The 25,100-nt window shown below is 36.8% G+C and overlaps 1 protein-coding gene across 2 annotated transcripts in view; it reads right to left on the bottom strand.

Annotated features, from left to right (window-relative positions):
* The window catches only part of itpr3 (inositol 1,4,5-trisphosphate receptor, type 3), a 31,967-nt gene extending 8,838 nt beyond the window's left edge, over window positions 1-23,129 (bottom strand). The window contains exons 1-43 of one of the 2 annotated variants that reach the window (XM_079898038.1): window positions 22,716-23,129; window positions 21,642-21,712; window positions 20,596-20,717; window positions 20,316-20,402; window positions 17,335-17,493; window positions 16,048-16,146; window positions 15,688-15,771; window positions 15,316-15,462; window positions 14,796-14,891; window positions 14,672-14,710; window positions 14,402-14,541; window positions 14,194-14,293; window positions 13,709-13,869; window positions 13,412-13,553; window positions 13,152-13,313; window positions 12,798-12,970; window positions 10,922-11,041; window positions 10,659-10,841; window positions 10,197-10,448; window positions 9,440-9,584; window positions 8,967-9,111; window positions 8,652-8,845; window positions 8,453-8,573; window positions 7,895-7,949; window positions 7,629-7,794; window positions 7,186-7,353; window positions 7,022-7,099; window positions 6,094-6,213; window positions 5,874-5,996; window positions 5,560-5,760; window positions 5,012-5,263; window positions 4,662-4,787; window positions 4,453-4,578; window positions 3,507-3,627; window positions 3,144-3,325; window positions 2,675-2,823; window positions 2,451-2,559; window positions 1,869-1,919; window positions 1,605-1,692; window positions 1,218-1,393; window positions 975-1,137; window positions 712-860; window positions 81-281 (exon numbers count right to left, since the gene is read on the bottom strand). In XM_079898038.1, coding sequence (XP_079754164.1) covers window positions 81-281; window positions 712-860; window positions 975-1,137; window positions 1,218-1,393; window positions 1,605-1,692; window positions 1,869-1,919; window positions 2,451-2,559; window positions 2,675-2,823; window positions 3,144-3,325; window positions 3,507-3,627; window positions 4,453-4,578; window positions 4,662-4,787; window positions 5,012-5,263; window positions 5,560-5,760; window positions 5,874-5,996; window positions 6,094-6,213; window positions 7,022-7,099; window positions 7,186-7,353; window positions 7,629-7,794; window positions 7,895-7,949; window positions 8,453-8,573; window positions 8,652-8,845; window positions 8,967-9,111; window positions 9,440-9,584; window positions 10,197-10,448; window positions 10,659-10,841; window positions 10,922-11,041; window positions 12,798-12,970; window positions 13,152-13,313; window positions 13,412-13,553; window positions 13,709-13,869; window positions 14,194-14,293; window positions 14,402-14,541; window positions 14,672-14,710; window positions 14,796-14,891; window positions 15,316-15,462; window positions 15,688-15,771; window positions 16,048-16,146; window positions 17,335-17,493; window positions 20,316-20,402; window positions 20,596-20,717; window positions 21,642-21,712; window positions 22,716-22,807 — 5,838 coding nt within the window. In that variant the 5' untranslated portion in view covers window positions 22,808-23,129. The remainder of the gene's footprint in view (window positions 1-80; window positions 282-711; window positions 861-974; window positions 1,138-1,217; window positions 1,394-1,604; window positions 1,693-1,868; window positions 1,920-2,450; window positions 2,560-2,674; window positions 2,824-3,143; window positions 3,326-3,506; window positions 3,628-4,452; window positions 4,579-4,661; window positions 4,788-5,011; window positions 5,264-5,559; window positions 5,761-5,873; window positions 5,997-6,093; window positions 6,214-7,021; window positions 7,100-7,185; window positions 7,354-7,628; window positions 7,795-7,894; window positions 7,950-8,452; window positions 8,574-8,651; window positions 8,846-8,966; window positions 9,112-9,439; window positions 9,585-10,196; window positions 10,449-10,658; window positions 10,842-10,921; window positions 11,042-12,797; window positions 12,971-13,151; window positions 13,314-13,411; window positions 13,554-13,708; window positions 13,870-14,193; window positions 14,294-14,401; window positions 14,542-14,671; window positions 14,711-14,795; window positions 14,892-15,315; window positions 15,463-15,687; window positions 15,772-16,047; window positions 16,147-17,334; window positions 17,494-20,315; window positions 20,403-20,595; window positions 20,718-21,641; window positions 21,713-22,715) is intronic. The other variant, XM_079898039.1, reaches the window with a different exon arrangement.
* Between the last annotated feature and the right edge of the window lie 1,971 nt (window positions 23,130-25,100).

Here is a 25,100-nt window from a genome sequence, read left to right as displayed (position 1 = left end):
ACTTCTCAGCCATGGATTAATAAAAGCATATATGTCCAAAAAATGTTTTATATAAAATAAATCCAGTATTAGCAACTGACCTGGTTCTCTTGGCATGGTCCCTGGCAATACTCTGTGAGAGTCTCCAGGGTCTGTGTGATCAGCTCCACGTTGTTCTCATTGATGTAAAGGCCCAGAAGACCCAGCCCTCCTGTTGTACTGCCACACATGATGTCCAGAAATTGGAGTGTCTCACACACCAGGTTATAGTTTGTTTTATTGTTCTGACAGCGAAGAAAATTCTAGAGCAAAAATTAGGCAATTTGTAATTGAACAAACAGTATAATTAAATGGCATGTAAAACAATACTAAATTATTTATTATTTAAATGATTTATTAAGTAATACTAAATACTAAAAAGACACGCCACAAAATGGGGTTAATCATTAATGTACAGCTGGGTCCAAAAGCCTGAGACTACACTGAACATTTGGGAGAATTTTTTAATCCAAATCTGGGAATAAACAAAGTTATAGGACATTGTAGTACAAAATTAAGAAATATAAAAAATGATTCACCGTTTCTAGGTAACTAAACTATTTGTGACCCTGAGCATGTGAACTACTTTGCTCTAAAGCACAAGACTCTCTTTGGATCATTCTCTAATCATCCTAGATGACATGATCATCTGATCTGATTCTAAATTGATTGTTAATCTGGGGTTGTTCAGACCTGAAGGTCCTGATTATGGTTCTCACAGAGCAGCTGTAGAAAGCGCAGGATGGGTTTCATGATGGTGACAGAGGGGCCCATTTCTGTTTCTACTTCCTGCTGCTCAGGTTGATATGACTGCTCTGATTGGCCAAAGGAAGGTACTACACCTGAAGGAAACCACTGTTAGAGCCAGCAATGTATGTAGACTCACTTGTTTCATTTATTAGAAATGCATATTGAATAAATCAGATGTAGCATTCAAATTATTTTTTTTAAATTACCTGTCTCTTGATCTTTGTCATCCTTGGCTTTATTGGTCATTTCCCCCACATTGACAGAGATGGAGGATTTGACGTCCAGCTGTGCATTCTTCATGCGGTCATTCAGCACTTTAAAAAACTTCTCTGACTTGTTGTCTCCCATCATGAGTTTGTAGAAGGAGTTCTGTTATACATATGCACAGGAAACAATTTATATAGAATAATGGGTACAATTTGTATGACTATAGCTAAATATTTCCCTACCTGAATCTCTGTGTTGCCTCCTTCTAGCAGACAGATGGCGAGCTGAATGCTCTCCTGGAAGATCTTCTCATTCTTACTGCTGGTTACGAGGTCTGTGAAAAGTTTGGTGCCACCTTCTTTGTCCAGACGACACTGTAATGCTGCGACTGCCAGCCAGTCTCTCTCTCCCTCTCCACCTTAACATACACAGACACCATCATTTTACACAAGACATATGTAAGTCCACAAAGAATGTTTGTGCTGATCCAAATTTCACTATCAGTCAAAAGTCAGCACTCTAGCTCGTGTGATATTTCTTAATTCTATTCCATTTTTCATTAATTTAGTTATTTAAATGTAAAGTTTACAATATAAATGTAAACTTTGAAAGCATTTAAAAAAAATTACCTCCTCCATGTTCAACAAGCTCTGCTTTTATGTTCTTTTTGTTGTTGTAGAGGTAATTCTGGAGTAACACCTTTCTTAAGGCAAAGCCCTGCAAAAGACAGCATTGATTTAATAGATGCTCACTGTTCACACACACCCTTACCCATCTAAACAGGGGCTTCCTTTTGACATTCATTGTGAAATTAAACCAATTACAATCACTATAGAAAACAAATTCTAGCCCAAAAATAAACCAGAAGGTTTTGTTTTTGGTTTTTTGCTAACCTCTGGAGATAGCACAAATGAACATTCTTGGTTAAGAACGGTCCACAGCATCTGCAGAAAATAATTTCCACCCATTCCTTAATTTGCTAAATCAAAAGATAAACTTCAAGTTATGCAATTCCTTTAGGGGAAGGTTTTCTCCATGTAAAATGTGCAGTAACAATTTCATGTCTCTAAATGTTACTGCTTATTTAAGAATATACCTTAAATCTTATCTTACTTAGTATAAAATACATTATAATGTTTATTCTATTACATTTAATATATAAAATATACCATTAGAATATTAAGTAAAATTAAGAATATATATTTTGTTTTCATTTTTAAAATGGGATCATTTACATTTGAATGAGAAATTATGAATTATATTGTGATATAATTAGTATTATCGCTAACATTTTACGATAAGGTCTCATTTGTTAACATTAGTTAATTCATTAAACAAACTAGCAATAAGCAATATATTCATACATTTATTAACCTTTGTTCATGTAGAAGTATTGTTCATGTTAACTGATGTAGTTAACTAATGTTAACAAATGAAACCTTATTGTAAAGTGCAACTTTATTATCTAATCTCACCTTCTCGTCAAAGTTCAGATCACGAATGAGCATTTCCTGTAGAGTTCTGAGGACTTTGATACAGAGCTTCTCATCTGAATTCATGAGGGCCTTTGTGTGTTGGATCAATCTGCACAGAGTAAAAGGAGTGAGATGATGAAGGTACACACACTCACAAACAGTAATATTGCATGATGCAGTATAATCTCTGTTTATTTGACTGATCCCGAACAGTTTAGACTCACTTAGATATGAAGCCTCCTGATTCACAGCGAGCTCGAGCATCTGTGCCTTCCAGGAACAACAGCTCAGGCTGATGCAGCACATCCACCAGCACTGACAGCTCTGCATTAACCAATGGCATCACGCGCATCTCCAGTGTGTTAATGATATCCTGACAGCAGTGTTATAGAAACATTAATACACGCATTCATACACTATTATTGATAGAAATAAGACCCAAACAAACTGTTCAAGCATGAATTGTGTTGAATGCTTTACAATCCAGGGGTGTCATGCAAATTTTTTGAAGGTGCTCAAGGCAAGAGCGTAGTGTAAGATGGCCACAGTATTTTTTTATACAAACACCTACCTGGCAACTTAATTTGTGAAAGATACAAATTATTTATTTTGGAAGTCACATGTCTCCAAAATCTGAAGTAGTTTGAATGGGCATGATGCTTCTTTTTCAGACACACGCACGCACACACACACCTGTAGTTTCTCAATGATGTTTTTGTAGTCCCAGGGGTTGGTGGGAACAGCAGCCCGTGTGAGGCGTGACAGGTTTTTGCTGTTTTGGCTGGAGCGGGACAGTGTGAGGGCGTTACTGTGACTCAACATCATGTTGACATGAGCCTCCAACTCCACTGGCAGAGGGATGGAGCGACTCTTTGCTGTATGGACAGTCAGGTAAACAAATAAATTGTCTCGTCATACTTTAAAAACCTTTACTGTATATGAGAACTGAAACTCCTGCCACAATTTAGGCTTGTAAAATCCATTTAAAATCATTTTCTTTGTTTTTTTTTTCTCCCTTAGAATTGAACTATTGTCTTATTAATCAGGTTGACCTACTCGTCACTGCCAAAGTTCGGATGCATGACTCTACTTGGACTTTTTGTTGTGGCTGCAGCCAGGGACAATCTAACAGACGCATAGCAGACTGCAGCAGCTGTTTTACAGTGGTGTGATGAGCCTGAATGAGACAGAAGAAAGAGAAAATGAGAACGAGAAAGAAATTAGGAAAATTAAATGTGACCTGATGAAATGCCGGAAAAGTATTTTTTATATCTGTTGTCATATTTATCTTATTAGTCCTTCTGCAAAGTTATCTACTAATAATCATGCATTTTATTTAGAGGCGCCTTTCAAAACACTCAATGACACCTTAATTAACGACAGTCATAAAATACAAGACAAAAATAACTAAACAGTCAGATTTACACTACTGTTCAAAAGTTTAGGGTCAGTAAGATTTTTTTTTTTTAAGAAATTAAAGTCCCCGTGAACCGGAAGTTGCAAACGACTTTTCTCCAGTGCTGTGACGTATTTCCCAGTGAAAAGGAATATTGAACAGAGGGCAGGGTTTTACTCTAGCGCTCCTCCTCTCCATCTCTGCTCATAGCAGACTAACGGTTTGAGGGGAGTGGTTAAGCGTTGCCCAAACCAATTCCTCAAACCTACGTCATCAGAGAAGGTCCTCCAATGCAGAGGGGAGGGGCATTTTCAGATTTTGATTAAAGATTACCATGGTAAAACATTTTTTTTTTAAATATTTTCTTGCACGGATTAATTGTTCACCACAAGACTAGTAATATGCGCTAACAAAGTAAATAGGGTCAATTTTGATTTCATGGGGACTTTAATACTTTTATTCAGCAAAGGAAGCATTAAATTGATAAAAAGTGACAGTAAAGACATTTATGTGTTTGGGCCCTAATAATCTGTGGTAATCACAATGAATAAAAGCAGATGTGGCAGAGAACAGAAAAAAGACTATGAAAGACATATGATGCCTCACCTCTGTGCTGGTGCTGTTCTCTGAGAAGGGAGAGCTGAAGAAGGCAGTTACAGTGTCTAAAACCACCTGAATCACGTACTTCTCCAGCACAGGGTCCGACATGCGTTTCTCACGGTTGGAGCACACCTGGAGTTCAAATTAAACCAAGTTAAATGAACACCACTCAGTAAAGCACATCTTATCCATCATCAGTAGTACAATGGACTCACCCTGGCCATATCTACAGTGAAGCTGTCAAACAGCTTCCAGATGTGATTGCTGGTGTAGATCTCTTTCATCTCCACTTCTGTGTCTACATAGCAGTGGTTCACAAAGTTTACATAGGCAATTTTCACCTGCACAACACAGAGGAGATTCCCGATTTTTCTGATTCATAACATGCAACAGGCTTTGGCTTTTGTTTGCAAAAATGTTCATGCTATAAATTCTACTGTAATCAATGAATTGCCTCTTACAATACAACAAACAAAAACTGGGAGGTTGAACATAATCCTTCCAGACAAAAAATGACATTTTAAAAAGAAGTGCTTTCATTTCATATCAGCCATCATGTGATTACCTCTGTGATACAGTCGTCATGTGTGATTACTTTCACCATGTCCTCTAGGGGCAGCAGAGATGTGCACTTGATCTCGGTGTAGACATTTTTGCCCTCCGCGCATGCAGCCAGCAGCTCAACCAGAGAAATATGGTACCGCAGAGGGCTGTCGTCCTTCACCCCTTCGCGCGACTGTGTCATCAGATCCACCATGGTGTCGAATGATGTGTCATCGTTGTAGAAGACGACCACATCATCGCCTGCACTTGTAAGCTAATGGTGAAAACAGATGTCATCTGACTGTATCTACCACCAGTTGGACTGAATTGACATTTCCTTAGAATCATTATATAAATGATAAATCTAACAAAATACATTGCAAATCATAATAAATAAATAAATAAAAACAGTAAGCACCTTGTATAACATACCAACCCATCAAATAAATCAATTAAAACCCCTACCACAAATGGTCTCCAAAATATATCCATTTTAATTCAGCACTGATACATACTTATACATACTGTACAATAATTCAAGGTTGCTTTATTTTAGTCACAATCACAAACCTCAGTCATGATCATGTCTTGACATTTCTTCACATATTTTCCCTCGGCCTTAATGATGGTGTGCAGAAAGTTGAGGTACTGAATGTGCCGACCATGTGTGGCGAGGCAATGGATAAAATGATGCAGCACAGACTCACTGATCTCAGAACAGAGCTGGAAATTATTACTGAAAATGTGCTGCATTGTTTCTGCCTCTAGGAGCTGAGAGAGAGAAAAACAAAAAACAGAGAACAAACACACAATGAACAAACATGATCAACATATTTGGCTATTTCAAGATGGGGTTTTTTTTATCCTCCATGCTTTTCACTCACCCCAGGTGTGAGAAAGAGGTTGAGGTGTTTATGGAGGAGAGTCTGATTCTCCAGATTCCCTGTGCAGAACTTCTGCAGGAACAGATGCGTGTACTTGATGATCTCCTGCATTTTGGTGTCATTCTGTTAACAGAAAAAAAAAATCAGGTGTTTAGGGACAAGATCAAGACCTTGCTTAAGATCTACTACAGATTTTATCTGCTTTAAAAAGACCACAAACCCGATCATAGGAGATCTGCAACAAGTCCAGCATAACTTTGTGGGCGCCCATGTTCTTCAACAGCCTTTGTTGCTTCTTAAATACACCTGAACTGCACATTTTATTCAAACGCTCTAGAATCTGGAGATGAGATAGAAGATTTAAATATTGGTTTCCATCCATCTATGCCATTATTTTGCATACACATTTATATATACAGTATATTAAATACAAAATATATATAAAACATATGTAATTGTGTATAAAAAAGTTTTTAATAATATAATATAATATAATATAATATAATATAATATAATATAATATAATATAATATAATATAATATAATATAATATAATATAAAGTTTGGGGTAAGTAAATTATTCCAACGTTTATGATAAGTCTCTTATCCTGACCAATGCTGCATTTATTTGATCAGTAAAAAAAACAAAAACAAAAAAAAACAGTAATATTGTGAAATATTATTACAATTTTAAACAACTTTTAATATATTTTTAAATGTGATTTATTCTAAATTTAAGCTGAATTTTCAGCAGCCTTTACTCCAGTCTTTAGTGTCACATGATCCTTCTGAAATTGTTCTAAAATGCTTATTATTATTATCAATGTTGGAAACAGTTGTGCTGCTTAATATTTTGTGGAAATCATGATACGTTTTTTAAGAATTCTTTGGTGAATAGAAAGTTAAAAAGAACAGCATTTATTTGAGATAGAAATCTTTTGTAACATTATAAATGGCGTTACTGTTACTTTTGATCAATTTAATGCATTCTTGCTGAATAAAAGTATTAATTTCTTTCCAAAAAAAACATTTTTTTACTGACCCCAAACTTTTGAATGGTGGTATAATCTAACATTTCAGACTGTTGGTTCCCACTGTAATTAATATAATATATTATTGATCAACAGAGAAATAAACCAAGAACATACCTCTTTGACATTCTGGTAGCTTTCATTGCTCTTTTCAACCTTCTGTTTCTTAGTATCTGTCTCCTCGTCTGGAGACACCTGCATGAAAAAGAAAAGAAAAATGAGCTTCTTTCACCAAATTATTCTATTATACACAATCCCACATCCCCCAGTGCATGACTCACCGGTGCAGCCTCTTTTTTGTCTTTCTTGTCTTTCTTCCCATCTCCCCCAGAACTACCTTTTTTAATGACCCAAAGCTCAGACTTCTCCACCATGGTGCGTAGAAGATCCAGATCTCGTTTTATGTGTTTGTAGTTGTCAACATCCTGAGTTGAAATGAGGAGCTGGACCTGAAGAGAACAAACATAGCAGGATAAAGAACTGACATCAGCAATTGTGATCTTAAAAACTGATTGTGTTTCAACCACTTTAAAAAGTTTTTTTTTTTTTTTTACTTTTGTGGCACTGGAATTGTAATTGGCAAATTTGAATTGTATGGTACTGATGGTTGCACATCTGGGAATAGGCTTTACCTGAAGATGTTGGACCTGAGGGTGTCTCGGCACATCTTTTTACCAATAAAAGCAAGTTGTTTGTATATGTTTGAGTGGGCTGTACACTCTACCTGTTTAAAGGTGTGGAGGACTTCTTGTCTTTGACTGAAATGCTTGAAGAGCAACTGCAAGGCCCCAGAAACCAACGGAGGGTAGTCATGCATAATGAGGTGGATCAGAACACGCAGAAACATTCGTCCCCCTTCATCGTCCACTTCCAGAATGCTGTTTCCTTTACTGTACGGTCAGAGGTCAATGAGAGGTTGTAGGTCACAAGCACTGTATTAACTTTGATGAATTGTAATGTGAAAATATAATTAATTGTTCATTAACACACCCAATTCCAAACATGGCCTCTGCCTGCTCTCCAATGTGCTGGAGGTTGATGGAAGCTTTTAAATTATTATAAAAAAATAATTAGAACGCACAATTAGAAAGCAAATTCAAGTATGATTACTACTAATCTAAATTTAATATGATTTAAAATGGTCATCCATTAAAGGTGAAGTGTGTTATTTCTGCGCCACTAGCACTAACAAATGGAACTACAAATGTCAAATAATTTTTCCAAAATACAAACTAATAGATGTCTTGCATATTAAGTGAAAGGAGAATTCCACACTTCATCTTTAAGGAATTCATTTTAAGAATCAAGAAATTATGAAACATTGCCACTCTCACCAGAACGAAGCTCTGAGACAAACACAACAGTGAAAAATAGAATAGAGGGATTAGTTCACAGAAGAATGGAAGAATTGTTACTATGTTGTTATTTGATTATAATGTTATTTCATAGATTGTTTATTGATTATATTTATATGTTATTTGATTAGCAGGTAGGTTCTGACATTCATCCAACAGTTTCATTTGGTATATTTGTCTAAACATCAGTTACCCTCATGCTCCGTATGATGTGTTGCATCCGCATCACCCATGGGATAGACATCCACAAACTCCTTCTTGAAGACGGAGAGTAGAAAGGAAAGCCGATAGTCCAGGCGCACGCTGAGGATGAACTGCACAAAACCAGAAGTTTTAGATCTTGCCAGCACTGACAGCACAAAGCTGTTGCTAACTTCTTCGACAGCATCTACCTGTAATATCTCCAGGATCTTCAGTTTGGTGTCCATGACAGTTATGTCCTGGGTGTCAATGCTATCTTTACTGCCAGCCTGGCTGTCTAGAGCACCAGGGCGACCAGGGCCCGAGAAAAGGGACGGCTTCCTGTTTAGCACCATGGTGGACATCATCTGACCCATGCCATGAATAGAGCGCCTGACGTTCTTACCTAAGAAGAATGATTTATGAGTTCACATGAAAAATGTGACCATTTTAGTCATCATCTGGAGCCTTGTGTTCATCTGAACCACACAAAATATTGAATTGTTTTCTTGTTCTTGAATACTAACCACTGCCATCATCACTAAACAGTGGGTTGATCGTAGCATTACTTGGAGTGCAGTCTATGATTCCCAGAAGAGTACGAGTTAACCTAAGGAGCTCAAAAAAACTGTAGAACCCAAAGTAGATGAGATGTCTTGCCAAGCTCACCACCTACAAACAATGTAAATAAAGCAAATATTTGAATGTGATTTGGAAATATTAGTGTCAAATATGTAACATATACATGTTTCACAGACAGTTTATCATCTGCAAGGTGCTTGACATCCAGCTTCCCCTCTCTGGACGTAATGGGTGGAGCTTGAAGGTCCAGCCACACCATAACCCTACCCATAACCCAATCCCTAAACTTTGTCTTAGGTCCAGCTCCAGCCATTACATCCAGAGAGGGGGAGGGCTGGATGTAATTTTGCTTTGCAGTGAGGTGAGCACCACTTGTGTCATCTTGACCATTCATTTTAATAACAATATGCAACTGTACCTCATATGTTAGCTTGTTTTTCTCCTCATTGGCAAAAGGCAGGTCATCAATGAGAACATTGTTGAGGTACTCTTCCATAAAAGCCATTGTATTGGCAAACTTGTTCTTTTTATTGTCTCGTGAGTAGTCCAGGTGAGAGTCATAACTATAACATAAAACAGCAAACACCATGATTACACCTTTCCTTGTTTAAATAATGAATAATGCAATACAAAAAATGTCTTTGCATACCCTACCGTTCAAAAGTTTAAAAGAAATTGATAATTTTATTCCGCAAGGATGCATTAAATTGATCAAAAGAGTGACAATAAAGACTAACACTGTTACAAAAGATTTCCATTTCAAATAAATGCTGTTCTTTTGAACTTTCTATTCATTTAAAATTCCTGAAAAAAATGTATCACAGTTTCCACTAAAATATTAAGCAGGACTACTGTTTTCAGTAGTAATAAAATAATAAGATAATAATAAGAAATGTTTCTTGAGCACAAAATCAGCATATTAGAATGATTTCTGAAGGATCATTTGACACTGAAGACTGGAGTAATGATGCTGAAAAATCAGCATCACAGGAATAAATTACATTACAATAAAATACAAAACAGTTATTTTAAAATGTAATAATTTTTCACAATATTACTGTCATTTTGATCAAATAAATGCAATCTTGGTAAGCATAAAAGACTAAAAGTATGCTGTAAAAAAATACACAATAGCAAGTCATATATAATGTGATTGTGTGGGTATGTGAACACACTCTTTGATGCTGATAGAGGTGGGGATCTCGGCCCACAAGCGAGCAAACTTGATGGGTGTCACAAGCTCCTGAGGGTCACGGTCGACGTGTGCATGTAGCATGAGTCTACAGAAAGACGCCCGTAGGTCAAAGGGAAGAGCCTCATCCATCATACAGAGGGAAATCAGCTCCACATCCAGCTGCTTTGAGATCTCATCTATGGCCAGATATTGACGATCGAAACACATTCGTGCAAATAGTTTGAGCTGATACCTGGGGCAAAAAAAAAAAAAAACATTAAAACAATTTGTATGGATGTAAGCAGAAGATACATTTTTTTACAATAATTGTCCAGCAATGTTGTTATAATTAAAAATCTTCTTCTGTTATTTCCACGGCTGTCAATTTTTATATAGTACAATCAGTTAAAAAATGTTTTAATATGTTTTATTGACAGCAGTAGTTATTTCCCTTCTCAAGTACCTGTAATATGTCAGCACATTTTCGTCATGCACATTCCCTTGGCGGGCCTCTTGGGCAAGCTGTCGAATGCTCTTCTCGTGGATCTCATTTTCCTTCTCAGACCAGATCAGCCAAACTTCATCCTCCTCTCCAAATTCTTCCATGTACTCAGAGGTATGCTGTGTGTCCTTAGCGGCTCGACGCCTTCACAAACACATACAAAAAGTATTCACACAAGCACATAACCCAAGACAGACAAACGTCGTGGTTTTTTGTAGACTTACTCAGTTTTCATGAGAATATCCTGGTTCTTGGCATCCAGCACGCATTTACAGATCAGCTCTTGAGTAACTGGGATCGCTACATTATTGGACACACACAAGTCTGACAGATAGTCCAGAAACCTGGAAACCAAAATAAACGACATGTAACAGGCATTTACAGACAATCAGATCTTGAAATCCAGATTTTGTCATCCATCTGCTCGCAATTATGCTATTTTAACCCCTTAAACCCAAAGTGCCCCCCCCCACCCCCCCACCCCCCCCACCCCCCAAAATATTTGTAATCAAATTACTAAGCAACCACATAATGGAATCAGCCAAAATAGCATCTAACATTTTTAGTTTTTGTACTTGGAGCCCTGCAAAACCCATATCTAAATAATATACAGATGCGGCTTTTATGTCACGTTTTCGCTCGTAACTTTATGTAACATGCTCCTATCTTGGAAAATGCACGTCATTATTTACAGTAGATTATCAGGATTAAAATGAGTCCAAAATCAACATAATTCATTTTGATTACATTCATGCTATCACCACAAAATTTAATCCAGATGCAGTTCACATGTAGGGGAACTTTACCAAAAAAGAATTGTCCTCCTACCTTATTTCCTTCCTGAGTTATTGCATGTCAAATAAGAAAGATATGTAAAATTATAATAAATAATTTTGGTTTGTCTTTTATCAGCAGTTTCTCATCATGAGAATGTCCAAATGTAATGAATTATTTTTCCCTAAAAATTTCCTAAAATGTTTTCTATCAAAGAATACCTACCTTTTCACTCTCCTTGCAATATATTTGGAGTTATGAGTCTTTACTTTTGTGTATGTCACTCAGAAAAAAACAACTCTAAAAATGCCTTCAGGGCATAAAGGGTTCCTATTTTTGTTTTGGAGCTCTCCTATAATAGATTGCATTAAAAGCATTAAAAGCATTAAAGGTTTCCGCCAGTCTACTCTGCTTTGATTGGTCAAACGGCCCAGTCTGTGATTGGTCTACTGCTTACAGTGCATGTCGGAAACAAAACGCCTATTACCAAATCTGAATTTCAGCTCCAGAGGCTTCCTCAGCGCTTATGTACAAAGTGCAAACAGTAACGATAGCGTCGTTTTTTTCTGTAAGTGGATTCGCGGCATGTCAACAACACGAACCAAACTCGTCTAGGCCTCAGCTACAACTAAAGTGTTTGAGGGCGGGTCAAAGTAGACGTTGTTCACAGGCAGCCAATGAAGGCCATAGCCTGGCAAATCGGTTACATTGGTACGTAGGTATGTAACACAAAGTGAAACTGCTATTACTGACGACTCATTTTGGCAGTTCAGAAAAAAAAATTCTTTTAGGAGATAATAACTTTATTTGTCATGGACTTTGATCTTTTACATTCACAAACAGCTATATACTGCACGAAAGGTAATATTCGAAAAAGCATAATAGGGGCACTTTAAAAGTGTAATATCATACATTGTTCATTAAAAAAGTTTTTTTGTACCTAATGGAAAGAGGAAAGATACATATTGGGGAGAGGGATTGTATTTGTTTCTATGTATTTGTTTGTTTGTTTGTTTGTTTTCCCTTTCCCCCTTGAATGTAGGGTGTGGGAAACTGGTTTTATGCTATTTTGGAATTTTGAGTGGGAGGGCTGTCAAAAGATTTAATTTGAGTCAATCTGTAATTTTTACTATTCATTGAATGTACCATTATGTACTGCCTTGGTAAATACCAATAAAAAAGTCATCATTTTGTTTCACATGGACATTTTTATCCTCTCTCTTAAATCCTTTCCCTAAGAAGGTGAATTTTCATGGCAATCTGTGTTTAATCAGTGTCATCAATCAGTAATTGCTTACAAAGAGGGTTGGTGATGGAAACACTAACCTGGGCTCCCTGTTCTTACGGACCAGACTGACAAAGGTCTCCACCTCGGTTTTAGTGATGTGTTTTTCCAGCAGTTTGCGGTTGTTGTGTAGCAGGGCTGTGATGGTGTCCTCAGCCAAAATATCATAGCCAATCTGTGACTGCATCATTCCAAACTGCTTGGCTATGTGCTCCTATAAGGCACAAGAGAAAAATGGCTCATAAAACGAAGAATGGCCCATCTTTGAATGCTGTCTAGTGGCTTTTTCTAGTGTGACAGAAAGTCTGAATGCCATTTAACCATGTAAACATTCAACATCACTGCTTTTTGTAATATATGTGTCACAACCCCTTTGTTAGTATGGACTGGAGTACCTGATTCTTACGATAGTCTTCCTGTGAGTGACGCAGCACCCTGTAGCACAGTCTGAGCATGTACTGATAGGGGGCGTATTTCTGGTCAGACAACTCCTCTAATGTCAGCAGAGGAGGCTCGGTGCCCCTCTGTTTAAATGGTGCTTTAATGATCCCAAATATCTAAGCAGAAAAATAGGAGTATGAGCATAAGATAATTTACTAAGCAAGACATTTCAACTGTAGGCACGCCATATATTTCAAATAGTTGAAAAGCAGACCTGTTTAAGAATGTTCTGCTCTCTCATAAGTTTCTGTCTCTCTCGGTTGGCCTTGTTCATCGTCACTTCCAGGGCAGGCTGGCCATTATTAGACTGATCGACAACAAAGAAAACCACATCCTCCAGCAGTTTAATAGCATACCTGTGCACAGAAGACACACAAAACTCTGACAACAGGTTTACATTACAAGTGTTTAAAAAAGTAAATCCACAGCCATTAAGGATCCAGAACAAAGCATAAAATCTCAGGCTGAGACTCTGGTTTGGTGCTTACAGTATGTGTCATGTCAACTCTACCTTCTGTCATTAGGACTGGGAAAACCAGAGTTGAACTTGTCGACTACGGTGCTCAACATGAGGCTGGCATCATTCGCAAAGTCTAGATCTCTAATCTCCATGACTGGCACAGAGACGATGGCAAAGGCTTCTTTGTCCTCTTTAGTGGGGCAGGTGCCCAGCTAGCAGGAGGAGAGGACATACAGTATATATATGATTTCTGAAGGATAATGTGACACTGAAGACTGGAGTAATGGCTGCTGAAAAATTGTCTTTGAAGTCTCAAATGTATAAATTATAAAAAAAAACTTTCATAAATAAATTAATAAATGAATAAAAATGAAAGCTGTAGTACAAATGACTTATGTTTTAATTATATGTTTTAAAATTGAGTTAATGAATGAAGTCAGAATTAAATGTTTCAGATATAAATATATACAGAATTCTTGACATGAAGTAGTTATGGTCAAATAGATTGTACTGTAGGTACTGAGATAGTTTTTCACCATTAATCGAATGGGCCTCTCCTCATCGATATCAATGGGAATGTTGGTGCTTTGGATCCAAGTGTTTGTGCACAGGTGACGGAATCGAACATAAGAATTTCTGTTGGCAGTCGAGAAGATGAATATTTAGGGGGTAAATCAAGAGAAGTCCTTCTACCCACAGAATGAAGACAAATAGAGAGAGAAAGTAAAGCATATAATTAAATACCTTGGCACAAATGAATCAGTCTTCTGCAGTGTGGTGGGGTCCAGCTCAAACAGAGAGGCTATGTCATTCCCATGAGGCACTGCTACGAGCTTGTATTTTATCCTTTCTCCAAGGCTTCTCTTGATACGGCTACTGTCCACCTATGGACAAAGTACAAGTGACACACTCATTTTTTAACAACTCCTGATTAAAGTTTTACTAGAAAGCTTTTTCCATCAGTGTTATCATGCCATATAGCAACAAGTCATACAGAAAATGCCATTTACCAACCTCTATATCATTGATGTTTTCTTTGTAGCCTGGGTTCTCCTGCAACACAAATAAATCAAATAAATAAATCATTTTAATATTTTTAAACCATATATCAGATTTCTATAAATGTGAAAGGTTTTACCTCAGCAGCAAGATAATTTCCTGTGGCCAAGTGTTTGAATCGGTAGAGGCTGTTCCAGTGTCCTGCTCCTCCACGACATGGATCATGGTGAACCACCTACAACAAACAAGCAAACAATCATCATTATGTCATCATGAAAGTACCTTTCCACCTCACAATAAATAAATAAAAAAATATTTTTTAAATAATTAATCCTTCATATTATATAAAAGATTGAGACAACAGACTTCTACACGTAACATATTGCAACGTAATACATAATACGTTGCAACGTCTACACGTAACATATTGCAACACATTGCATGCTATATGATACATACATAAAAGTATAAGAAAATAATAAATAATAAACAGCTATTATATTAACTTGAATCTATTTCGAATACATTACTAAATATAACACAAATACATTTATATATATATATATTGGCTCTTCTGAGTATCCACCCCTACACACTTCCAAATCTAAATCCTACCATTAAATGCAATCTACTAAATTAATGAATGAGGTTACTCTTACCTCCACCTCCCATAATGCATTGGAGCTGGTGGCTGAAGTAGCAGACTGACGCAGAGTTGTGCGCAGGAACACATGGAGTTTTGCCTTGTACTCATCACAGGTCAGAAACTTCTCCTGTTCTGCGTGGAAGAGTCTCACCACATCTCCCTATGCATGAACAGAACAGTCATCCATGACTTTTATTATGAAATGTCAACATAACTGGCTTGGCTTTGGATATATAGCATAAAACTTGATAAAAATGTGGCTACGATGTATGCAAAAGTTGAAGGTCCCACATGTGTGAACATGCTATAGCATTTATTTTTAAAGCAGCAAAATAACAGCGTGGATTAACTACAGCACAGGTTTGTCTGTGTCCGTTGCACTTACTCCCTTGAGGACTTCATCTTTGTGGTCACTGAACATCATAAACAGATTGATCTTCCAGCTGGTGTTGCTGTTCACTGAGTTGATCTGTAGGTGGCAGTCTTACATTATAAAAAGACAATGGCACACAGCACTCATTTCAGCTTATTCATTTTTCTTACTTTACTTTACAGAGCCATCACTAATCTCAGACAACAAATACATGTTGGAGATGGCTGCAACCGCATGTCTCAAGTTAAACCACAAGTAAATGTTTCTAATAATCATCTGGACTGCTTACAATCACCCACAATCCCTCGGTCTACTTCACAGTCATGTTGACAAAGAAAGGCAAACTGATCACATTTTCTTGAACATGCCCACCTCTTTGCACCCTTGGTGATCAGGAAGCTCATAACTACTGGCATGGAGAGGCTGTCCAGCATTTACAGGATTCATGATCACCTTATCTCCAACTACCACCTGAAATGGAGTACAAACAATTCAATGAGGGACTTAATATGACTGTCATGGCCACAGATATCTGAAAAGCAAATATGTACATCTCTATCAGTTTACACAAGGGGGAAGCAATCTACAAACATTTAAACACGGATTAGCCCGGTAAACCTGTTTAAATGTGTAAGAGGATCTTTTGCATGCATTTACCTAACTTTGTGAGCTTGTATGTGGGCTATGTGCATGGAGTATTTGTGTCAATATTTGTATAGACTATGATATGTAATTAGGTTTGCAGGTAAATGCAAATGCCTTTAAAGAACAAAGGTGTTTGTGTATAGTGTGTCATGGTTATATTGCACCCAAAAACCAAAATAAAAAAACCACAATATTTTGCATAAAGAAAGTGGAGCTTGTTTGAAAAGATCATTTAGATTTTTTTGCATTGAATTTGTGATATTTTCATGACAATTAGGTACATATTCCCTTCAAATTCAGATTAAAAATCATCCATCTTATTTATTTTGAGTCTCACTACTCTAAGATTTTCATTTGATAATCAGCATTATTATGGTGTAGGGCCTCCTTTTGCTGACAATACAGCATCAATTGGTCTTGGGAATGACATATACAAGTCCATCACAGTGGCCAGAGGGATTTTGAGCCATTCCTTTTCCTGAAGAGTGGCCGCGTCATTATGTGATGCTGCACCAACAATCTGTCTTCGTTTGAACTCCGATATGTCTCCCATTATCTTGAGTGGATTGCAATATTGTATGTACAGCTGTGCTATTGCTCTGCTAATTCAACCTTCACAGTCCACTCTTACTGAATCAGAGAAGATTGGTCACCAGGCCATGAATATATAGGTGTGAAAAGTCCAAAACTATATTGGCCAGTGTTTCAGTTTCATTGTCCAACCACTGTAAATGCTTAATTTAAATCATTTATATATTTTTATAGTGGTATATTATTTTATGTGTATATTTTAGACAGTGGTGGTGGGTAGGGCTTAATTGTAATGGAAATAATGTCATAATGTAAAAAATATTAATGGATCTAAAAACAGTCTTCAACTTTATGCAAATGTCTTGGTTTTTTAATGAGATTTTGGGGTAAAATATGACACAGACAAGTTTCATGAGATTCACCCGTATAGCTTATTAATATTGTGTGATTGTTGAGTAGATTGTATATGTCTGTGTTAATTACATTGTCTCCATTAGCTCTGAGTTTCCAGAAAGGCTGAATAAAAAGCCAGGAGCCCTCATTCCCCGTCCCATCAAGAGTGACACGCATAGCGTTCTTCTCCAGCAACGCTGGGAGACGCTTATTCACCGTCAAATACTTGTTACTCTTCATGTGTAGGAGCTGAAAACACATAGACATTTATTAGAATAAACATTTCTATTCTGTATACTCTTTTTATTTAATACAAAATGGACAGTTCAGGATTGCGAGAGCCACACAAGTTGTCACTAATACAATATATTACTTGGAAAAAAATTTAGCATTATAATTAATAAACTGAATAATGAACTGAACTTGTGTCTTAAAACCTTTTATAAACACAAGTCACTCAAGACTCATTATGCCAACAACAAGCCTCTTGTGGCTATAAGTATTTTAATAAGAAATTTTATTAATAAGAATGTATTTCCTTTTTCTTAAAAATAGATCTTTGCAAATATCTTGAATGGGTACGCTGAGGCTGCAGTATGGGACCACCTCTTCTGCTACTGTGGGCCTGCTGGATGGCAGTAAAAAAAAAAAGCTGATCACTTTAAACTAATCAACACTTTCTGATGACTACAGAGGTATTTCATTCTTAAAGGAGTAATTCACCACTGGCAATATGAGCTTTGAATAAAACTTGGCTGCCTATGCGGTAAAAAGATGGGGGAAAAAATGAAATCTGTGCTACCTAAATATATAAAACCGAGAAAAAGGGCTGTTTTCTTTCCTTTCGCCAAATAAGTAGGAAATAGGTAGTAAAACTTCAACAGCCATAATGCACTGGGTATGTTGCCGTCCAAGGCCACTCCCAGTCAGCTACAGATACTCTTGACCAGCTTGAAATACCACCTTGATGCTTAAGTAGGAAATCCTTCTGAGCAAACTTTTAATCACAATGTTGACATGTATAGTTCCCAGGTACAAGAATGCAAAGAGTAAATGTTTGGCAGGATTGGGTTATATTCAGTTTCCAGTGAAGGACCAAAAGTGTTGTAGGCAGTGGCTAATGGCAGCAAAGAATCGTAAATATGGAGAGAACACCTCAATGGAAAATCTGAAAAACCTCATTGTTTGTATCCTCCATTTCAAACAGGATGACCACAAAAAGTATTTGAGCTCAAACGGGATAGCTCAATATGATAAATGAGTTTGGTCAAAAGTAATCTAAAAGTTACCTAAAGTTACCTTAAATGTGTAATGAAATGGATTACTTTATTAACTACAATTTTTGTCATGTTATTTGGAATCAGTACTTGATTACAATTTGTAAGCAATCTACCCTAACTTTTAGATTACTTTTGACTAAACTCATTTATCAAATTTGAATAGAATAATTTAGTACCATATTTATATAAAAATTCTGTCGATACAACTGTCCGTGGGCAGGGATAAAAAAATGCAGAACCATAATCTGTATTTTTTTTTTACGAAAGCCGGCAAACTTTTTTTACGGCAAACTTATGCAAACAAGAGTGTTGGCTGGATTTCTAAGCAGAAGCTGTAACCCACAGGAATCACAGGGTATGGGAAGCTCTTTTTTATTTTAGGATACCCTATAGTATCAGGAAAAGGGCCTGTTTCCTATAGTGCGGCATAACTGTTGGCACATTATCTGTAACTGACGTCACTAACAGGGAGGAAACACATTTCTTTTTGCCTCTTCTGACTCAGATAAAGATGCGCGGGTATAGTAGTGACTCCATTAACAAACTCGGCATGTTAGTTTTACTTTTTCTGCCTTTAAAAGTCAACATAAAATCGAAAGTGACCTTTATGTTAATTAATACACACACTATGCAAAATTCATTGATGCATGTTATTCCGAAGAAACAAATCTTTCATCAAAACGACTTTCATTTTCGGTTACCAACCCAACTCCTCTTGTGTACATACAGCACCATGTCCAGACAAATACACTGACCCATTTTTATCCGGACCACCATTTTTCAAGATCCAGTCAATTCCCAATACATACATATAAATCCAGCTGTACTTATTTCCACTGTAAAATGCATCATTTCACATAAGCATGTGGACTTGAACCTTTGGGAGGGTTTTAGTTACAAAGTCACATAACTCTTTTTAGAGTCCATAGTTGGTGGTGTGGCTTGAAACTTGAATGAAATGCATGATTACTTTGGGTAACTAGGATAACTCCTAATCTTTTGTTTCTAGAAACAAGGTTTATGGCACATAATTGCACAATTCTGACATTCTACTCCTCTATAAAAGGGCTTAAAGGGATACTCCACCGTTTTTTCATATTAAACTATGTTATTCCCTTAACTAAGACGAGTTGATACATACCTCTCTCATCTCAGTGCGTGCACTTAATCGCTCTAGCGCGCGGTGACACTTTGAAAGCACTTAGCTTACCCCAGTATATTCAATGGTATCTAGCAGCAATGAATTTAGAAGTTACCAAACACATCAACGTTTTCCCTATTTAAAAACAGTTACACGAGTAGTTATACGACCAAGTATGGTGACACAAAATAAAACGTGGCGCTTTTCTAAGCGGGTTAAAAAGGATAACTATAATGTATGGCGGAATAGCACTTTTGGAAGTACTTCGACTCGGCGCAGTAAAAAGTCACGCCTGATCCTCTTCCTAGTGGGTTCCTAGTGGGTTCCTAGTGGGAAGAAGATCAGGCGTGACTTTTTACTGCGCCGAGTCGAAGTACTTCCAAAAGTGCATAGTTTAGGAATAACATAGTTTGAAAAAACGGTGGAGTATCCCTTTAAATGGTTTTAAGCTTAGGTCTGACAATCTGGACCAGAGTGCTGTTTGATAGAACTTAACTCCTGGTTTTGAAAGTTTTACCAAAATAATTAAACGGGGTAATGATGTCCTGAAGAAATGTATCCATGTATGGAGAAAAACATACTTTCACACATTTACAAACACATTGACTGAAAATTAACAGGTATAATTTTTACCAAATGCGAGTTCCTACCTGAATGACGCTGCCGTATTTTACCACGTCTCCGTGAACCTTCTTGTTCTCAGCCTCATTCTGTTTTTGTTCCAAATTAGCTGCATGCTTTGGTACGAGCAAAAACAATACAAAAAATAATAATTAATAACAAGGAAATGCACGCAGCTCAAAGGCTCAAATGTCAAAATACGTAAAGCATCCAAGCAAACCTACTGAATACATCAGATTCTTCTTTGCTTACAGCTGTAATTAAAAACCAAAGGCAGGTTCTGCTTCATTAGAGTTGTTTGTCACTTACTTGCAATTTCTGAAGAAGCACCATATCTCCAATCTTATCCTTCTCATGCTTTGCCTGTTTAGCCTTCCAGAACTGTTTCTGGGCAGAATATCGGTTCATGGGATAAACCTTAAAGAGGCAATCTAGATAAAAAAGAACAATTAAATTTGTATCAGCCAATTAATTTCTTATGTGTGGCTGTTTTTGGAGAATGTGATTCAAACACTTTGTAGACACTGTTCTTGTGGGAAGAATTTTGGGAAAGTAACAAGAAATATTGAAATTTTACTTTCACAGAAAACAAAGAAAAAATTATTTTGTATTCAATCATATTTGATCTCAACTAAACTTTTGAATCACCTGCAGATCAGACAAACAATGGTTTAAGGGTTTGGCGGGTTTATGGTTAGAGGTTATCTCTCTGCATCATGACCCAGATAGTACAACATACAGTATAAATAGCAGCTTGCTAAACAACTTGTATCACACCAAAGAGGTTTATTTCACAAAATGACTGACTGCAATGTTCATAAACTACAATGACTGAAATGTTTCTTTGGCAGCTTACTGAAATTAATAAATGTAAATTGACGTAGAAAAATTATTAAACCTAAAATACAAATAAATTAAAATGAAATAGAACTAAATTAAACTTAAAATCTAAAATTAAAAGCTAATTCAAAATTTTACATTATAAATTGTATCAAAATAAAACATGTAAATGAAATATTGATTTGAGTTGAAAAATAGTCAACTCATTTCAAATGGCCTAGCAACAAGAAAAACACTGCAATAATATTACAATATTCCTTTATATATCATTATTATTAATAATCTTAACAATCTAAGTTTTTATAGATACAAGTTAGGTAGCATATTTAGCTAAAATGTAACATGTCTTACTCTTTTTAAGGTCTCTCGGGAGACCCCTCAAACTTCTAGCTATCAATCAAAGGTTGTACATGCAACTGACCAATCAGAATCAAGACTTCAAAAGAGCTATGCAATAATTATTCTAGAGGTACATTAAGCTGTGTGAAAGATTATTTTAAAAAATTATAAAATACCTCTGAATTTTTTGGGAGGGTTGTCTAGATCTCCACTAGCTGGCTCCACGACACAACGGTCATCCACCAGCCTGGGAAGGTAAACACACACACACACACAGAGTCATATCAATAAAACAACTCTTCAAAAGCCTTTGAGAGGCACATCAGTATCAGTGGTCATAAAGAATTATGGGTCACAAATTCTAGAAGAGCTTCATTCCTGCCCTGGAGTGTGAATGCCCTTGTTTCTAGACACTTGTGGAGGACATCCTGCTAAATGTTTTCAATTATAAAGTCCAAAACGCTCTGCAAAGTTGCTTTAAAGGTCTAATTATATTATATATTCATTATATTTGGCAATATCCCAAGGGTAACCTGCATCTAACTATAGCAACCTTTGAAGGTTTCTAAGAAACAGGCTAAAACATGTTTAGGTTGCCAGGCCAGTTCAATAAGACACTCAGTGAGCCTATCAAGCAGAATGGCTGAAATAGCCCAAGGAAAAACCCTGGACGCCTCTGAATGCGGTTTCAGAGAGCCATTCCTGCATAACATTTGCTCCATCTATGTGTTCTTGCATCTGGCTTGTATCCAAAACACGGGTGGTATTTCCTCCTGACATTAAAACAATAGTAATTGTTTGGGCTGAAAAGTTCATACAATGAGAATAACACTAAACAAGGTTTTTTTCCTTTCCATGACTAACAGGCTTCATTATTTAAATTTAAAATTGTGCATATATATATATATATATGATTCACAATCTAGGCTGTTAACTTACTCTGCAACTTAACTGCACACCTGTGTGCAGCTCTTTCTCTTTGCAAACCATAAACTCAAACACATCAAAGCGAAGTGTAAAAGTAAGCCACAGTACAACCAACAAGCAGAGAAAAAGAACAAAGCTTGCAATCTCAAGACTAGAAATACAATTTTATTTAACAAACAAATAGATTGGTGTGAAATGAAAATTCAAATTGATGGCTATGGTTTACTGCATTTCAACTGAACATGTAAACTGTGTTTGGTGCAGGGTCTTGGGCTGAGGTGAAGGAAGGCAGGAAGACAGAGAAGTCAATTAAAGACACTTACCCCAGTGTGCTTATAAAACCATTGACAGTTCCTTCTGCATACAGCGAGACAATGTCCCCTATATGCAGAAAACTGGACGCTGAATCAGACATCTTTGCTATTCAAAGCGCGCTGCAGTGTGGATGCTTCAGTTTGATCTTTAGTCGGACACTTTTCTTACAGACGCTTCCTGATACAGCGGGTGTAGGCACGAGCTTCACCCACAGTTGAAGTGTAAATGCATCTCGGTAGAGTTGAGAATCACGCAAAGGAAAAACAACTGCAAAACTTTAATCCCTGGTTGGATGTGCCACTGGGAATGTAGAGCACAGAGGTCCGACAAGTAGAAGAGAGTTGTTGTTGGAGTTTTGCGGAGTACCTGAAGACGAGGTCATAGTGCTTCAAACCAGGAAGCACGCGCAACTTTGTCAAGTCAAAACACGCCTGTAGGGGAGGGCACCGCGTGGAAGAATACAGAAGACGAGAGCGAGACTCGCTAACACCCTCTCGACTTGACAGAAAGAGATTAAAGCTCACAAGTAAAACAATGAATGAGACTGCTGTACAGAGAGCTTCATATAGGCTAGTATCTAGCCTGTCCTATTATTGTTGTTATTGTTCGCGTAACCCTAGTGCTGCTCGCGTGGCTGTCTAAAAATTATTATTATTTTTTATTATTTTTGGGAAATTTCAATTAAATTAATATTTTTTTTATGGTACTAAATTATATTTATGGAATAGTATAGTCCATTTATAGCTAACCAGACCTAAAAATGAAATTTCCAAATTAAACTGTGTAAATCTTGAATGTTTTGAAGCACAGACTTAAAGGTAGGGTAGGCAATTTATTTTATAAACACTTTTTTGTTATACTGGTTGAAACTCTATTCACATCCTGAAAGCAATCTTTAATATAGAAGTGGTCTTAATTTAAAAAAATTTAGCCTAGGCTACATATATCTTCTGTGTATGTCTCAGAACCAAAAAACGTTCATCCAATCATTGCATTCGGAATGCAATGATAGGATGTCCTACCTGTCCTACCTATTTCATCACATCATCAGCGCGTTCCGTATGTCTATGCAGACAGACAGTCACGAGCGCCAAAAACAAACAGCATCCGCCTTTTATAGTTCCTACTGAACCAAAACAATGAGCTTATGCTGCGTTCACACCATGTCATAACCTTAATTATGAGAGTTGACAAGTTGGCAACACACAACGTTCTACCCGGAGATGTTCATGTCCTCAGACTCAGATTTGCGGGAACTATATATACAGTTAGAAGATGGCTGTGTCTCATGTGACCTTGTTATTTGTACACGCTGTGAGTGACTAAATCACAACATGTAAATATGAAAATGTTGGTGTTATTTTGCCACTTATTGGGAGCAGTATGCTAGCTGGAGCCGTTTACCTCCAGTCTTTGTGCTAAGCTAGGCTAGCGGTTGGTGCGTCAGACAGTTACGGCACGCACAGAGATGAAAAGGGTATGTATGGACTTATTTAACTCTGGGGGATACGGTGAATAAGCTATAAAGTCCCAAAAAGTTGGCGTGTTCCTTTAACAGATATCATGTTGATTGAGATTAAACACAAAGTTATATTTATGTTTTATGCATCTAGATAGATAGATAGATAGATAGATAGATAGATAGATAGATAGATAGATAGATAGATAGATAATTGAAAAGTCTGCTAGTGTTATGTTATAACAAAGATAACAAATGAGAACTATGGAGGCACAGGCCTCTATAAAAACAGACCCACCCAACCTCTCATTTTAAAAACTAGAACTAAATTTCCTGTTTCAGTTCACAAGACAAAACATGGTATTTAGCTACACAATACAAGGGGCACCTGGTTTAAATATGGATGCACAACCTAATTTTGTTATAATTTTGAAAGGTCAGTTCAACTTCTGCAGTAATTGTTTAGTCATATCAGTTTGATTTCTTTGTGCATAATAACAATAAAAGCTTCATGAATATAATAGTATCAATATTTAATGCTTTAGCTGTATATTCTTGGACTTAAATGTAGTACTGACAGTTATTGTATAAACAGGCAACAAGAGAGTTTCACACATTGATGTGTTGTGGTTTATGCTGAGAGGTTTTAGATTCACAACTGAGAAAGGTGCAATCAATGTTTCCATTCATTTATGCTTGAAAACAAGGTCACAGTATGTCAAGTTGGTATATAAAATCATTATTCACAAAATGGAGCTATGGAAACGCCGGCATCAGTCATCAGTGAGAAAAAAGTACACACAAATCTGCGACATGCAAAATCACATCTTTGTACTGCACATGTACTTGCTCTAAATGTTGAGCTGGGTTTCTACGTATTCAAAATGGATGTCCAGGCAAATTTGTATTCAAATCAAGCTTCAGGAAAGATGGG

This window comes from Squalius cephalus, assembly GCF_949319135.1.
Source record: "Squalius cephalus genome assembly, chromosome: 16".
In the NCBI taxonomy this organism is placed as follows: Eukaryota; Metazoa; Chordata; class Actinopteri; order Cypriniformes; family Leuciscidae; genus Squalius; species Squalius cephalus.
This window is presented reverse-complemented; position numbering and strand designations above follow the sequence as displayed.